We start from the raw sequence: 16,456 nt of genomic DNA, 5'->3' as shown, positions 1-16,456 counted from the left end.
GGACGAGAATTGAGTTTGAAAGAAATCTTGGTCATAAAAGGAGACAGAGAAGATATTTATAATGTTAAAAACGCATTATTCACATATTTGCTTGATACTAAACTAAAAAATAGAATTCAGTTTGTGAAGGTCCTGAAGTAACATCCTCCTGTACAGTAGGTGGCGGTGTGCACCTCGAAGCTGTTTGCCACTGAAAGAAAAGAAGGAAATTTCCCATACGCCTTTGCGACTTTCATCTGCGCAGACGCAGATAGTGTGAACACTGCAGGCTTGTAGGCATTAGCTGATACTTTAGCAACACTCAAAAGACTTCTGTTGGGAAACGAGTTTTTAGTTTGGTTTCTACCATGAAAGATGTCAGCGGATACCTCAAACAGCAGCAGAGCAGCAGCTCCACGCCAGAGATGGCGGCGGAGTGGCACGCTTTGGAGGAATTCTACAACAAAAGGTAAAAAGTTAGCAGTTAGCTTAGCTTCCGTTAGCCGGCCCATTGATTTTAAACGTCACGCTGAGTCATTGAGCTAACCGTAGCTAACTTAAAAACAACACCACATTCTAAATAAGATGGTTTATGTGAAGACATAGTCGGAATTGATCAAAGGTGACATTTTTATATTAATTTTTGATATTTGACATGTTATTTAAAGAGGCTTCGTTACGTTCTGACTTTCAAGTCATAATGATCCATCAGGCCTTTTTTTCCTATAAAAAATTGATAATCTCATGTTGTTTGGTCTCCTGGGTGTCTAAACTGAAATTCCATGCGATTTTTATTTCACCTTCTGCTAAACTACCAGAGTTTCTCTTGGCTTTTAGAAACACAACTGCTCCAACAGAACAAGCAGGTGGGTTTATTTATAAAGCATCATTCATTCTCCAAGAGACATAAATAAAAAAGTTCATAAAAGAAACGCTGGACATAGAAATGTTTTTGTTTTTTTTTTCACACCAGGCAGCGCGATTTGCTACCAGGATTCTGTTTTTTAACTTACTGACTGAAAACCTCATGGCATTAATCAGCTCATATGTCACATTTATGTACCGCTACTCGATATTAGGAATAGTTGTGATATGAAGCAGTATTAATAATTGTTGCTAAAACAATATGGCTTGCGATAAATACAGAATGTTTTAAAGCAAGGACCCCAGAAAAGGAGTCGTCTATCCAACTACTAAAAACCAAAACATTCATCATTTCCATCTCAAATTCATGGTCTTAATGAAAAGTTTGTCTGTCCGACTCGTGATGCTTTGACGAACTTGGCTGTAGTTTCTCGTCAACTTCACCGCCTCTTTTCCCTCTTAAACATTTAATATTGCATTAAACAACAAACGTCAGCGAACATATTAAGGGCAACGATAGCCTGAATGCAGGGTGTTTATGTAACAATTACTCACAGGTATGGTTGTACGATTTAGTCAAAAATTAAAATTGCGATTTATTTCAACCATACTTGTGATTTAATTTAGACTTTTCTCTGCATTTTCCACAAGCAATAAAAATGGCCTGTGGATAAAGATGTTTATAAACAGAGACTGTTTAAAAGAAGAAATGTTATTGTTTTAATGAATTTATTGAGTGTTATTATTCAAGAGAATAACTTGTTGAGTTGGACATCAATCCTTGTTGCACTTAAAGTGCAACCAACAAACAAATCTATGTATTAAGCAGTCTAACCGCTACTTAATGCTACTGTGAGATTCCCGAAAGTTTCTGGTAAAGAATTATTGATTATATAAACTCTCAAACAAATAATAAAATTATATTATCTCACTGCTGCAGCTCTCTTCTCTTCCATGTAGAGCAAACCCACTTTAAACACCTAAAGGTCTGATCCATTAATTGTTATGTAGCCCAAAACTGCAGAAATCTGCAATTTGGAAATTGTTTTTATTTAAATTGCGATTAATTGTGCAGCGCTACTAACAGTTATTGCGCTTCAGGCAATTCTTTATGAAATGCACATTGCGATCTGTGATGCTGCGATAACGATAAATTTTAATTTACGATATATCAGGAAACCTTAAATTCCTGCTCAATTTTGATGTTGGAACCAAAATCAGATTGTCGTTGTTTTATTTTGAAATTACCACTGTAGAATTTTGCTGAATTCAGAAGCTGATTTGTTTAGTTTAAATTCAGCTTATTACTCGCTAACAATCTACTAGATTTTGGGAAAGAATAAAGAGCGAGAACATCCGATCCAAGCTGCTAAAATAAGCTTCCTCCACTGTTAGAAAGGGGAGGAGGTTCATGTAGAGATAATTGGTTTTAACGGTTTGGAGACATTCCCTGGAAACCCCCATCTGGACGTTGTCCACATGTGTCTCACCCACTGAGCTATATAAAACACTGGAGTGCTGATTTTGCCGAAAAACTGAAGTCACTGGCCGCCATCTTGCTACTCCCTACTCTCCCAGAATCCCACAGGATTTGGTTGCAACAACAAGCAGTTTTCTGGCTGTGTGAAAACGTTTCATAGGTAATTCTACAGTCAGTGGATGTACTAACACTATCAACTACTAGGAAATTAGGTGCTGAGATATTTTACATGTTATTCAAATTAAATATATATATATGTATATATAAGTATGTATATATGTATATATATGTATACACATATGTAAATATATGTTTTTGTATATTGTTATTTATATATTTATAAATGTTAAAGATATATATTTAAATGAATAAAATGCAAAATATTTCAGCACATGACTTTCTCAGTACTTGATATATTTAGAACATAACATAAAAGTATATGGCATTTGACATTTTAAAAGTCTTAATCCCCCCCTGAACATCAGAAAATCCTCGTTATTCGATGCTGTAGCGCACATATTCCCTAGTTACTAGGGGGAAATAGGGAGTACCAATATGGCGGCTGGTGGCTTCAAAGCGACTCGTTCAAACAGCGGCTATTAGCACTCAAGTGTAATTTATAGCTCAGTGGTCTCACCCCAGAGAAGACCCAGAACTTCTGGGAACGTATCTATAAACAGTCGTGTTGAATAAATTAGAATATGGTTTCCATCGAGGCTCATTCGTCAGGTGAACAGATCACGGCGACGCCCGGCGGCGGGTCTGAGCGCTCCGTGTGTCAGAGAGCGCATTGTTAGTAACTCTGTTTTTGTCTCCGGCAGATTGTGGCATCAGCTGACGCTGAAGCTGACGGACTTTGTCAAAGATCCCTTCTTCAAAACAGGGGACGGCCTCATACAGGTAACTGCTGCACACCTGAGGCTCTGCAGCGAGGCTGACGGTTGTTCTGACTTCTGTTTGCTTCTCCTTGCAGCTCTATGAAAATTTCATCAGTGACTTTGAACACAGGTGAGCTAAACGTGGCTAAAACTAGGGCTGAACGATTTTGGAAAATAATCTAATTGCGATTTTTTTTTTCTTAATATTGCGATTTAATGCGATTTTTTTTTTTTTTCCAGTTTAATTTATCATGTCTTTTTAAACATATACAAACAACAAATCATTTTGTGTCCTCGCTGTGCAGATTAGTTGCTAAAAGACCCACAGCATCTAAACTCAGAGCAGAAATGATTGAGTTCTGCCTACAATATATTTCAACCAAAATTGCAATTTTGACTTTTCTCTGCATTAACCACAAGCAACAAAAATGGCGTCTAAATAAAGATGTTTGCAAACAAGGACTATTTAAAACAAGAACTTTTAATGTTTCTATTAATCAGAATATTATTCAAGAGAACAGCTTTTAGTTGATTTGGACATCAATCCTTGTTGAACATAAAGTGCAACCAACAAGCAAGTCTATGTATTAAACTGATTGACCTGTACTTAATGCTATGTATGATTATATAAACTCTAAAACAAGTAATAAAATTAGATTATCTCACTGCTGCAACTGTCTTCCCTTCCATGTGGAGGCAAACCCACTTTAAACATTTTACCAACACCTAAAGGACGCGTCTAATTCCATAATTGTTACATAGCCAAAAATTGCAGACTCTGCGATTTGGAAATTGCGTTTTTTTAAATTGCGATTATATTGAAAATGCGATTAATTGTTCAGCCCTAGCTAAAACCTGCTCTCACTTCTGAGTTTTTGGGTTTCTCTGTTCTGATGTGTGTGTGTGCCCCCCCCCCCCCCCCCCAACAGAATCAACCCCTTGTCTCTGGTTGAGATCATCCTCTATGTTGCCAGACAGATGTCAGGTGAGCACTTTTCTTTCACATTCCTCTCCTTTTTTGTGTGTGTGTTCACTGACGTGCTTTTATCTGGTTTGCAGATCCAAAAGATGCCATCACTTTTCTGGAGAAAACCAAAGAGAAGGTGGGTTAACCCATTCCAGCGCCTCTGACGTTTGCCTGGTCATTTTACTCAGTCTCAGTCTGTGTGATCCAGGTGAAAAGCAGCGACGAAGCCGTCATCCTTTGCAAGACGTCCATCGGGAGCCTGAAGCTGGAAATCAGCGATCTTCCTGCCACCAAGGTGAAACCTCTTTGGTCGCTCAGGGTTAAAACGCGACAAAAAAAGCCAGACAGCTGCTGAAGTCCACGTTATTACAAGTCACATGATTCCTAAAAACATTGATATTAATCTTTATATTGATTTTCATGCACAGCTTTACTTACATCCACGTTGACGTTGTTCTCCCACCTTTTAGAAACTCATCGAGGAGGTGGAGGAGATGTTGAATAACCTGCCGGGGGTGACGTCGGTCCACGGACGCTTCTACGACCTCTCCAGCAAGTATTACCGCATCATCGGGAACCACGCCTCCTACTACAAGGACGCGCTGCGCTACCTGGGATGTGTGGACATCAAAGACCTTCCAGGTGAGAGACGGCACCAACAGATCGAGCCGCTGACGATGTTTGTTGCTCACATCGGGGCCGATTTGTTTCCTCCCCCGCAGAAACGGAGAAGCAGGAAAGAGCCTTCACACTCGGACTGGCCGGACTCCTCGGGGAGGGAGTTTACAACTTCGGAGAGCTGGTGGGGTTTTTTTTTTCCCCCGCTTGTTTTCTTTTTCACAGCTGGGACGCTGCGTGGTTTTCACCGTGTCTGCTGTTTGTTCTGCAGCTGATGCATCCTGTGCTGGAGTCCCTGAGGAACACAGACAAACAGTGGCTCATCGACACGTTATACGCCTTCAATGCTGGGAATGTGGAGAAGTTCCAGGGCTTCAAGTCTGCCTGGGGGCAGCAGGTGAGACGCTTAAAGCACCGTCTAGTCCTTTATTTAAACACGGAGTTGTATCAAAGATGCACCGATCCGGGTTTCCGTGGCTGATGCTGATTTCTGGTTTCCAGATTTCTCTTTCTCGTGTCGACTGCATGATATAAGCCGGAAGAAATGTCCCGCTTCCTTTTTAACGGAGCTGGCAGCTTTACCCCAAATTACAACATGGTTCCCGCGGATCCTAAAAAGTCTAAAAAGGCATTGAATTCTGTAATATAAAACTAAGGCCTTAATTGGCATTAAAATGTCTTAAATCAGTCTTTCTTAGGTCTTAAAATTGTTACCAGGTCATAAATAGGATTTAGTTTTTGTAATCCTTACCAAACAGTAAAATAATTGACACAATTATATATATTTTTAATTTTCCGAACGGCTCAATGTAACCATTATTGGTTCCGTCCCATAGCGGAACCAATAAAAACTGTTGCGGCCGGACCATAGCTGCGAAAAAGAGTTGGCACTGATTTATAGTTTATTTTAGTAGGGAACAAAACAAAGTTTATGCATTAGGTTCAGTAGTTGTTAAAAATATGTGTAATTTGTGTGTTTTTTAGATTTATTCCAATATGGAATGTTTTTCAAAATTTTAAACATGTCTACTTGGCCACAAAGTAATGGTTTATGTTAAAATAAACATTTGGGTGAAGTTGTCGCAACCAGGTTTATCTTGTTTATCGTGAAGTTGGTCTTAACTTTTTATTTCAAGTGGCATTAAAATGTCTTAAAAAGTCTTGAATTTAACTTCCCTTATGATGTAGGAACCCTGTACAAGAATATCTCCTCGTCTGAATTTTAACTCACGTCTGAGTAAAAAAAAAAGACGTGCATCGATCACATGCTGGACCAAAAAAGTCAGGGAGCGAATTTAATTAATGGTGGAATAAATTAGATTATTTTTTACATTAAACCTGCAGATTTCCAGTCAAGAGAAAACTGACTGATCCAATCTTTGGCTCGTTAATTTTTGCATCTCAAATATTAGTTTAAAGCAACAAAACTGTCCAAATAAATCACCTTTATCAGTTGAGTTATGAAGATTAACAGAAAGGTTTGAATTGTCAGCATATAAGATAACCTGCTTTCTATCGTGTCTTTTATTTATTCTAACTGGATAGTCAGTAATTTAACTTCATTATAAAACCATAACCCATCCAAGCTCTCTCTGAATCCGAATCTGGGTTAAACATCTTATAAATGCGCCCTTTCTGTCGTCAAACACTCATCAGGTGTCCAATCATAGTCTATGACATCATATTATAAATCAGTCTTCATTCCTGTTACTCCGCTGTGTGAAAATTTAACTGTAGGATCCACTGTTTATCCCACAGAGGTCAGCACATAGATGTTTTTAATTACTGCAGAATTAAAACAAGTTTACACGAAATGTCAAGATTTGCCCTTAAGGACCAAGATATAGTTTATCTGCAAAATAAAAGTTGATCTGCGGTTTAATTACTCTTTAATTGTATCGTCAGCAAATGGAAGAAGACAGTAATTAGCATATTTTTCATTTTTGTCTTTAAAATGCCAGAATTTGCGCGTACCCTTATATTTGTGAATTTTCGATTACATACATTTTTTAATATTAAATCATCAGCTGTTATACTCAGTACTTGAGTAGCCTTCTTACCAAATACTTTTTTTTACTCTTGAGTAATTCTTTGCCTGACAACATTTTACATTTACTTTATTAAAAATATGTTGAATTACTACAACTCAGTAAAGTTTTTGGCTACTCTACCCACCTCTGATTAAACTATTAGTGGTATCTTTTCTACTGTCTTAAAATCTTGACGTCCCAAGTTCAAATAGTAAAAAGCACATAGACTGATTGCAAGAGTGTTTATTTCTGGTCGTTGTGATTAACCGTGATTTACAGCTACCAAAACCCAGAAATGCAGCGTGTTAAACAAATAACAGAACAAAAATACAGAAATGTTGTTATAGCCAAATACCCCCACTGCTGACCATCTCAGTGGAGGATAAGCCATAATTGGTTAATAATAACAATCTAATAATAATAACAGTAATCTGGTAAAGAAGCCTCCTCTGTCCAAATGTATTGATGGAAAGTTGAGTGGAAGGACAAACTGGAAATTACCAGAAATTTAAATCTATCTCTGTGCAGTGAAGCGTTATGAAACCAACAGAACAAAGGTTTATTTTTTTTAGGAGGACATTTGAGGTCTTTAACCTCATAGAATAAAATAAAATAGAATCATACTTTGTCTCTAATTTTCAGTTACGCCCGCAAGTAAAACCTTTGATGATATTCTAACCTATTGGGGGTGTATCTGCATTTAAAATCCACAAACCACACTTCAAGTAAAGCACATAGACATTCAACCAACTTTAGTGGCTTAATTCTTTTTCTCCAGGAGGAACCAAAGTGTAATTTTTGTCTTTTTAAAGTGGTCCAAGTAAACAGATTTTTCGTAAATGTTGAACAGACCTTTTTTAAAAGTTTACTGGAACATTTTCTGTGAATTCACATCGATAATTAAAGCATTTTTCTCTCTCGTCAATCACAGCCGGACCTGGCGACTCATGAGCCGAAGCTGATGCAGAAGATCCAGCTGCTGTGCGTCATGGAGGTGAGTTCTGGTCCTCTCTGGACTTTCTGCTCGCGGATCTGGAAGCCTGAGCCGTCTCCTCTTGTTTTCCAGATGACGTTCACGCGACCCGCCAACCACCGGCAGCTCACCTTCACAGAGATCGCTCAGAGCGCCAAGATCCCCGTTAACGAGGTTAGCTCAGCGCCTCTGAGCGGAAGCCTGGTGTTCCGTGACGCCGGTGCCGTTCAGGGCGGAGCGCTGACGTCTGTTTCTGTTCTCCCCCTGCAGGTGGAGCTGCTGGTGATGAAGGCGCTGTCTGTGGGCCTGATCAAAGGGAACATCGACGAGGTGGACCAGAAGGTGCAGATGACCTGGGTGCAGCCCAGAGTGCTGGACCTGCAGCAGGTTGGTGCTCGTTTTCAGAAGCGGAAACCTCAACCGTCCTCCTAAAAATAAAAAATAAACCTCTTGTTCTGCTGCTTTCTGTTAGATTAAAGGCATGAAGGACCGTTTGGACTCGTGGTGCGGCGACGTTAAGAACATGACCGTGCTGGTGGAGCAGCAGGCGCACGACATCCTCACCTGAGCAGGTGTCTCCGTCAGTCCGCAGAGGGGCGGAATCCCTCCATCATTTCTGTTGTTTTTTTTTTTGTCCATTTTTCTTTTTTTTACTGGCTGTTCTTCCTTCTGTTGCCCTCGTTGTTTATATCGGTCTGTAAATTACACTGTTTTACAAGCAGTTGTGACATCATCCTCAGAAAACGACCCAGACGCTGTAAAAATAATACTAATAAAACCTCTTTGTAAAAACGATTCTCCCTTTTGAGATGTTTGATTTCTCAGCTTTTAATCATGACTCAGCAGATTTACACAACGCTGCTTCCAAATTTCATCTCAGTCAGAAAAATAATCAACATAGAAAACCAACCAGCAGGTGTTTTAAATAAATTTACATCTATACATAAGATTGCATTAAATATATATTTTTAAAAAGAATATATAAATCTGTTTAAGGGCACAAATTAAATATGTAAATCATGAATTAAAACGTGCTTTTATGTTAAATTCATAATTATTTCAGTCCTTTTTAGAAATAATTTAAACGTCATCTATGGATCCTAACACCTGATTGGTTGGCCTGACTGCAGACCAATCAGATTGTAACAGTCCCAGCTCCACCAATAAAAATAAATGCTCTATGTGCTGCAGGGTTATAAAATTAAATTGACCACATGCTTTATGTCCACATTTATTCATTTTTTAATGTTTAAACCTTCAGTAATTCTAAAAAATATTTAATATAATTCTAGTTTCGTGTAAATTATTACATTGAGTTATGAAACAACTTATCTATTGAACTGTGATGTAAGTAAACTTTATTTACATAGCATCTTTCACAGATAATTCCAATCACAAGTGCTTTATAGTATAAATACCAAAAAGAAATATCAAGAGAACAGATAACAAGGATAACATCAAAAATACATGCAATTAAGTAAACACTTGACTAAATAAGTGTCTTCCTTGATGCAAAAATAATGTTTTATTTTTAAACATTAAGCTTTTGCCTTCCCTGTTAAAGGGGAGTTTTCCTCTCCACTGTCGCTTCATGCATGCTCAGTATGAGGGATTGCTGCAAAGCCATCAACAATGCAGACGACTGTCCACTGTGGCTCTACGCTCTTTCAGGAGGAGTGAATGCTGCTTGGAGAGACTTGATGCAACCTGCTGGGTTTCCTTAGAGAGGAAACTTTCTCACCAACCTGGAGGATCTGATGGAGTCTGACTTTGGAAAGAGCCTTGAGATGACATGTGATGTGAATTGGAGCTATATAAATAAAACTGAATTGAATTGAACATGAGGTTATTTTAACTGCAGGCCTGGAGAGAAGACTGAAACAGGCAGGTGGGACATCCATGTAACACCTGAACAGGTGAAGAAGGTGAGGTTTTGAAGGTGATGAAAGATGCAGCTCAGTTTTCACCATTTGTCCCACAAACTTCCAACATCAGGTGTTAAAAGGTTTTAGCAGTTTTCTATCCTACGGCTCATTGGTGCCGAAGTTTGAGTTTCTCTTTACTGCAGCTGCTACAGGGGGGAAAAAAACAATCTAGTAAGAATTAAAATCGTCCTCGTATAAAAGAAGTGACTTTTTAAAAAAAAGCTGATACATACGGAGCCCTTAAGGGACATGGAGAAACAAAAACTTTTGCGAGATCTCGCAAAAGTTTTTTTTTTTTTTCTCAATGTCCCTTTAGGCATAGACATCATAAACGTAGACGCGTCGTTGGGCGCAGGTTCGCACTTCAACATCACCCCCATATTGTATGTGGCAAAAAAAAGTTAAGTTCTGTTTTAGTGAACGTGGATCAGAGAAGATTCCTCATTCCTGTGCTGCATGGAAATGTATTCTGGCTGATTTCACTACTTGTATCTCTGTTGCAGTTGGTTTTAGCAAACGGCGCTCTGTAGCGCCACCTGAAGGTGAAACTAATCAGTTTGTGTGCAGCATGTGTGGGATCTGCAGAGATGTTAGCTGCCCTTTCCTGACCCTATCTCCTGGATGGAGGGAGAGTCAGCCCTCATGATCTTCTCTGCAGACCTGCTTGTTTGGAGCCGTCCTGTTTTATGGATGACTGACTGAATGATGCCAGTGGAGAGGATGTCCACTCTGCTGAGCCTTGCTCTGAACAAGTGTCCATGTTTGAGGAGCATTTCAGGTCCTAAGAAAGGATGATGAGGAGAGGCCGTGTGGAATCCCAGGGTTCTCTTGATGCTTGTTGCTCCTGTGCTGCCTGACGTTAAATGACCTCTTTGGGTCCAGTTTTCCATGCACCTGTTCATGTCAACGTGTCAGCCTCCTCTCTGCAGGATTGTACATGTGAGTGAAATACATTTAAATGAACAATCCTACTTGTTTCTTTATTAAAATATAAAATATATTAATTTATACATGTATTGATTTGTAATACCAGAATTCTCTTTGTTTAAAAGCATAAAAACAAAGTATTTTGGCTTGAAAGCACATATTTATTTACATATTTAATAATATGCCATAACACATGTCTCTGTTAAATAGCATAAAACAAAGACAGTATAAAATCACATATTTATACATTAATATACCATATTTCTGTCTGTAAAAGAGCATATATTTATGAAATATGTTGTTTAAACAACATATTTAATCATTTAAACATGTTTTTTTTAATGTGTAACAGCATCCTTTATCATAACCACATCTCTGCCGTTTGTAAAAAACAAATCCGTGCAAAAATCGGGTAAAAATTCAGGAAGTTGTGATTATTTTAGACGGGCAAACAGCTTCCTCAGTACAAATAAATGTACTGAGGAAGAGACCCATCCAAGATGGCGGCCGCGCTGAAACTTCAGCTCCAGTACGCGGCGTCTATGGCTCCGCGTAGCTCAATTGGCTAAGATGACACAAACCCATAAAAAAATATGAAATTCATCATATGTTAAAGAATCAATTACATATTAGTAAATTAGTAAATATTTCAGCATTTAAATGATTTCAACTACCAGTGTAGCTCACTATGTAACTATGGAACATCTGATTGGTTAACACCCACAGTAACTCAGCTGTCAGCCAATCATCTTCTTTGGGAACTTGGCTTTATGACAGTTTCAATTCAATTCAATTTTATTTATATAGCGCCAAATCATGAAACATGTCATCTCAAGGCACTTTACAAAGTCAAGTTCAATCATATTATACAGATTGGGTCAGATTATACAGATTGGTCAAAAATGTCCTATATAAGGAAACCAGTTGATTGCATCAAAGTCCCGACAAGCAGCATTCACTCCTGGGGAACCGTAGAGCCACAGGAAGAGTCATCTGCATTGTACATGGCTTTGCTGCAATCCCTCATACTGAGCAAGCATGAAGCGACAGTGGGAAGAAAAACCACCCATTAGCGGGAAGGAAAAACCTCCAGCAGAACCGGGCTCAGTATGAACGGTCATCTGCCTCGACCGACTGGGGTTACAGAAGACAGAACAGAGACACAACAAGAGAGACAAAAAGCACAGAAGCACACATTGATCTAGTAATCTGTTCTACATTAGATGGTAGTAGCGGGTGAGCCGTCTTCTCTGGATGATGTCACAGTTAACAGAACGCCAGACCAGGTGTACCTACTATGAAGATAAGAGAGAGAAGAGAAAGTTAAAGCAGAAATGACAACACATAATGCATAATTGAAGAACAGTAGAACTCAATAGAGTGAGAAAATTAGATCCTGATATACTCCAGTGGCCTAAGCCTATAGCAGTAAAACTATAAAGGTAGCTGAGAGTAACATGAGCCACTAGTTATAATTTTTGTCAAAAAGAAAAGTTTTAAGCCTAGTCTTAAAAGTAAACGGGGTGTCTGCCTCATGGACCAAAACTGGGAGTTGGTTCCACAGGAGAGGAGCCTGATAGCTAAAGGATCTGCCTCCCATTCTACTTTTAGAGACTCTAGGAACCACCAGCAGACCTGCAGTCTGAGAGTGAAGTGCTCTGTTAGGAACATACGGGAAATAAATTGAGATAAATTCACAACAAAAGTCTACAAGGAGTTAATAAACAATAAAAGTGTTTGAATCTGTGGTGGGTTTTGGTTCAATTCAAATTAATTTACACCATTTTCAAAGCATCCGTTTATTAAATTCTTGAATTCTAAGAGGATTTTACGGGTGCACTTACTTTTTTACCAGGACTATAAGTGCATTTAACCATAAGTTCTTGGTAAAAAAAAAAATAGTCTATATGCTTTCACAAGATCAGTTAAACCAGATTTGATGATCTTTTATGTGTGCGATGGTGATTATTATCAGGCAGATTAAAGCTGTAACAGCAGTGCAGAGCCTAGACTAGCTCTAAACTCAGTCCAGCCCGGTTAAAATTAGTTGATTCATGTTCATAGTTCACCACCTAATTATTTTTGCACGCACTTCACAGCTCCATCTTGAACTAGTATTCGCTCATTTATCATATTTCATCTGCGTTAAGGTGTAAAAACATAATCTGACTAATCAGCGCATGGATCATCCCATTGCTGAGGATCGCTTTTATTCCCTCATGTTGTCTTTGCTCTCATAAAATGTATTTCATAATAACTGAATTCCCCAAAAAGCTGCTCTTATTCACTTATTTTAATGGTTTGATCAACAGAAAATAATACTTAGACTCAGAAGTGTCCATTTAGACTACTCCTCTGACTGCGGTCAATTTTAACCCTGTTATTCCCATTAAGTCAAAGCAGACAGGGAATGTCAGGGGTTTGTGTTTTTTCAGGAGTGTCCAAACCGTGGCCCGGGGGCCATTTGTGGCCCCTGTGCTGATTTTAAGCGGCCCTCCGACTGCATTTTGAGAAAGATTTGGCCAATCAGCGCTGGTAGAAGCTTTTTATTTTTAATTAGGGCAAAATTATTACACAAGTTAAGAAGTTACAATTGAATGTTAAGTACAACGCATATTACCGCACAGTGTATTGTGTGTATATAGCTTCTGTATATCTATCTATTCTATTTTATTTTATTTTGTCTGAACCATCAACACCAAGTCAAATTCCTTGTAAGTGCAAACCTACTTGGCAATAAACTTGATTCTGATTCTGATTCTGAAAAAAAAAAAAAACACCAAACATTTGTCTTTTAATAGTCCCACATTTTAGATGCTTTTTAATTTCATAGCAAATAGGGCAACATCTATCCAATTACTTTTACTTAAATGCAGATTTTGGTGCATTAAAATCTCATTGGATTTAATTTATGTACATTGGCAAAGTACATATAGTCTAATTTATTTATTTAAAGTGATCATATTTTGTAGAGCATTTTTGCCCACGAGCCAAAACGTTTGGACACCCCTGCTTTAAATAGTCGTTGCTCAGTAAAAAATTAATGAAAAATAAATAAAAAACTTCACAGGTTTGTCCAGTTTATAAAAAAACAGCCAAGAATTTGAAGTCATGGACAAAGCAACCCACCCATTGCACATTTTATGACCAGGCCATAAAGTCTAAATAAATTCAGGTCATCTTTAAATAGTGTTGGTCATGAGGGAGTTAGCCCTCCATGACGTTCTTCCTACGGTTAAAATCCTTACGTAGAAAGTGAATAGTGAAGCTGAAGCGAGGGGAAAAAGGTCCTCACCACGCTGAACTGTGTCTCTGCTGCCTGCAGACACTCAGCAGACATAGTTTCTGTAGTAAACACACAAAGTTTTCACCCCCCATAACCACCAGTGAATAACGCCCAGATGAGCATCGTACTCGTTAGATTCCTCACTTCTTACACATCGTTATCGTTTAGTGATCCTTCCCAGGTCTGCAGAGAGGATCACCAGGACCGACCTTCCCTGCATCCATGACTTTTTCTGGTCATTGGTCAGGAAAAGGGCGTCTAACATCTCTGCAGACCCCACACATCCTGCACACAAGCTGTTCAGACTTTGGCCTTCAGGTGGCGCCACAGAGACGATTTCTTCCCCCCGGATGTCTCTCTGACGAATGAAATGAACAGCCTGAGTGGTCAGCTACTCTGCTATTATAACTATTATAACCAGGAAACAAATATTGGGCGTACATACAGATATATGTACATATTGTATCTTTGTCTTTGCATCTATCTATGTTTAGTAGATGTGAAACCAAGGTCAAATCCCTTGTTTGTGCGCAGAGTCATGGCCAACAGAGCTCATTCTGAGCTTCGGGACCCATCGGGACGTATCGGGGTCAGTTTAATACCACTTTGCACCACATTTAAGTCGCTGATCCACAGTCGGAGGTTCTCACAGAACAGAGTCGTGAGTAGTTGTGAACTGTGGGGTCCTCGACGTTGAAGCGTCACACTGTCACCTGCTGGGTAAGTTCAGGCATAATATTATGACTTACAATGTTCTGGAACCCCTTAAACTACCAAAACACCCCAGACCCATCAACACATGGACTCCATTAGAGCCCTGAAGGTATGCTGGGGTTCCTGGGACCCAAACGTTGGCAGCTGATCCTTCAGGTCCGGTAAGTTGTGAGGTCAGGCCTTCATGGATCAGAGCTATTTGTCCCACAAACCCCTTCAGAAGCTGGATTAGATTGAGATCTGGGGGAAGTCGGAGGCCAAGTTCCACACCTCAGACTGGTGGCGATGCTTCTTGTTATGTTGTGGCAGAGAGCATTGTCCTCCTGAAGAGATCACAGGCATCAGTGTTTCCATGAACGGGTGCAGAAGGTCTGCAACAGTGGTTACGTAGGTGGCGCCGATGAAAATTACACCACAGTATGAATATATTTGTTCCCTAGATTTCAGGCAGATGTCAGGGGGAAGAGAGAGCCGAAAAAGCAAAGTTCTCCATTTCCTGGATGTTTATGGCCCGGCTTTGGAGAAAAGGCGAGGAGCTCCATCATCCAGGGAGAGTCTCTGCTCCTCTACCATCAAAACAAATCAGTTTAGTTAGTCCAGCTTCCAGGGTGCCTCCCTTTAGACGGAGGGACGACCTCCTGGGTGCTTACATTCCTCTCTGGCCGGGTAACACCTGGGGATGGGCCAGAAAAGGGCCGGACGTGTAATGTTCTGGGTTCTGTTCTGGTTATGTTAGTTATTTTACTCCCCTGTCTTGGGTTTTCTGGCTGCTTTGAGTTTTGTCTTGTCCTGTCAGCTTCTTAGTTTAGGTTTGGTTTCTGATTTATTTCTTGTTTTGAGCCTCTGCACTGATGTCTGGTCTAATTATTTACTCTGCACACCTGCCTAACTCCACCCCTGCTGCAATCATCTCTGACCGGTTTCACCTGCTTCATCCTCCATATAAACTGTTGAGACCAGACATCAGTGCCAGGTCGTCTGTTTGAGTTATGGGTGAGTCTCCTCCTGCAAGTTTCTGTTTATTGGCTTGCTTTTGGATTTTTGACCCCTTGTCTCCAGTGATCTGAGCCGTCCTGTTCATGTCTGTTCCTGTCCAGCTAATCTGTTTATTTTTGTGCTGCTTTTTGGATTGATGGTCCTTTTTGGTTTTTTCCCTGTTTTGCTTTTTGTTAATAAAAGAAGATCTAACTGAACCTCTGCTGGTCTGGCTGAATTCTGGGTCCCCTTTCTCAGTTCATTACAGGACGTCACTGGAGAGACGGATGTCTGCGGTTTTTTCTGCTGGACCAATTACCCCAACCTGACCTCTGATAAGGGGAAGACAGCGAGTGGGAGGATGCATTTATAGAGACTAAAAAGTCTTTGCTTTGAGCATCATAGGCCTTAATTTCTGCTTTAACATCCACAAAGTTGCTTTTCAGGTAAAGTCAGAGGAAATTCAGAGCCGTAGCCCAGGTCTCCACGTCTTTAAAGCTGAATCAGCATCACACCTGATGACAGTCTCAGTTTAATCCCCTTTTATACTCATTATTATCAGTTTAACACAGAATCGGCTGTGAAGTCGCCTCCCTCAGACTCACAGCAGCTGCAGAGGAAAACCGCTGCAGGGTCTGATGACATCCATGCTGGCCGGACCTCAGATGTTTGATCCCGACATATTTAACATTTAAGAGGCGCAGGAGGGAGCTCCTGCCTGCAGCTCCACGTCCATCGCTGCTCGGGAGAGTCAGATTTGAGCATGTGTCAATCAGCCCGGCACCGGTTCCCTGAGGCCGGCTCTTCAGATCTTCAGCCTTCAGTGGAAACCATGCCATC

The 16,456-nt window shown here is 39.8% G+C and overlaps 1 protein-coding gene across 1 annotated transcript; it reads left to right on the top strand.

The window, feature by feature from the left end:
- The first annotated feature begins 235 nt into the window (after positions 1–235).
- psmd13 (proteasome 26S subunit, non-ATPase 13) lies at positions 236–8,584 on the top strand. Its single transcript, XM_036135873.1, has 13 exons — positions 236–448; positions 3,145–3,223; positions 3,297–3,331; positions 4,131–4,186; positions 4,261–4,304; positions 4,377–4,463; positions 4,639–4,810; positions 4,891–4,970; positions 5,058–5,183; positions 7,748–7,810; positions 7,883–7,963; positions 8,060–8,176; positions 8,262–8,584. Exons 1-13 carry the CDS (start codon positions 348–350, stop codon positions 8,355–8,357), a joined length of 1,137 nt encoding a protein of 378 aa, XP_035991766.1. The 5' UTR covers positions 236–347; the 3' UTR covers positions 8,358–8,584.
- The last annotated feature ends 7,872 nt before the right edge of the window (positions 8,585–16,456 follow it).

Source organism: Fundulus heteroclitus, chromosome 4 (genome assembly GCF_011125445.2).
Source record: "Fundulus heteroclitus isolate FHET01 chromosome 4, MU-UCD_Fhet_4.1, whole genome shotgun sequence".
NCBI lineage: Eukaryota > Metazoa > Chordata > Actinopteri > Cyprinodontiformes > Fundulidae > Fundulus > Fundulus heteroclitus.
The sequence above is the reverse complement of the archived record's forward strand: the minus strand, read 5'-3'. Positions and strand labels throughout refer to the sequence as shown.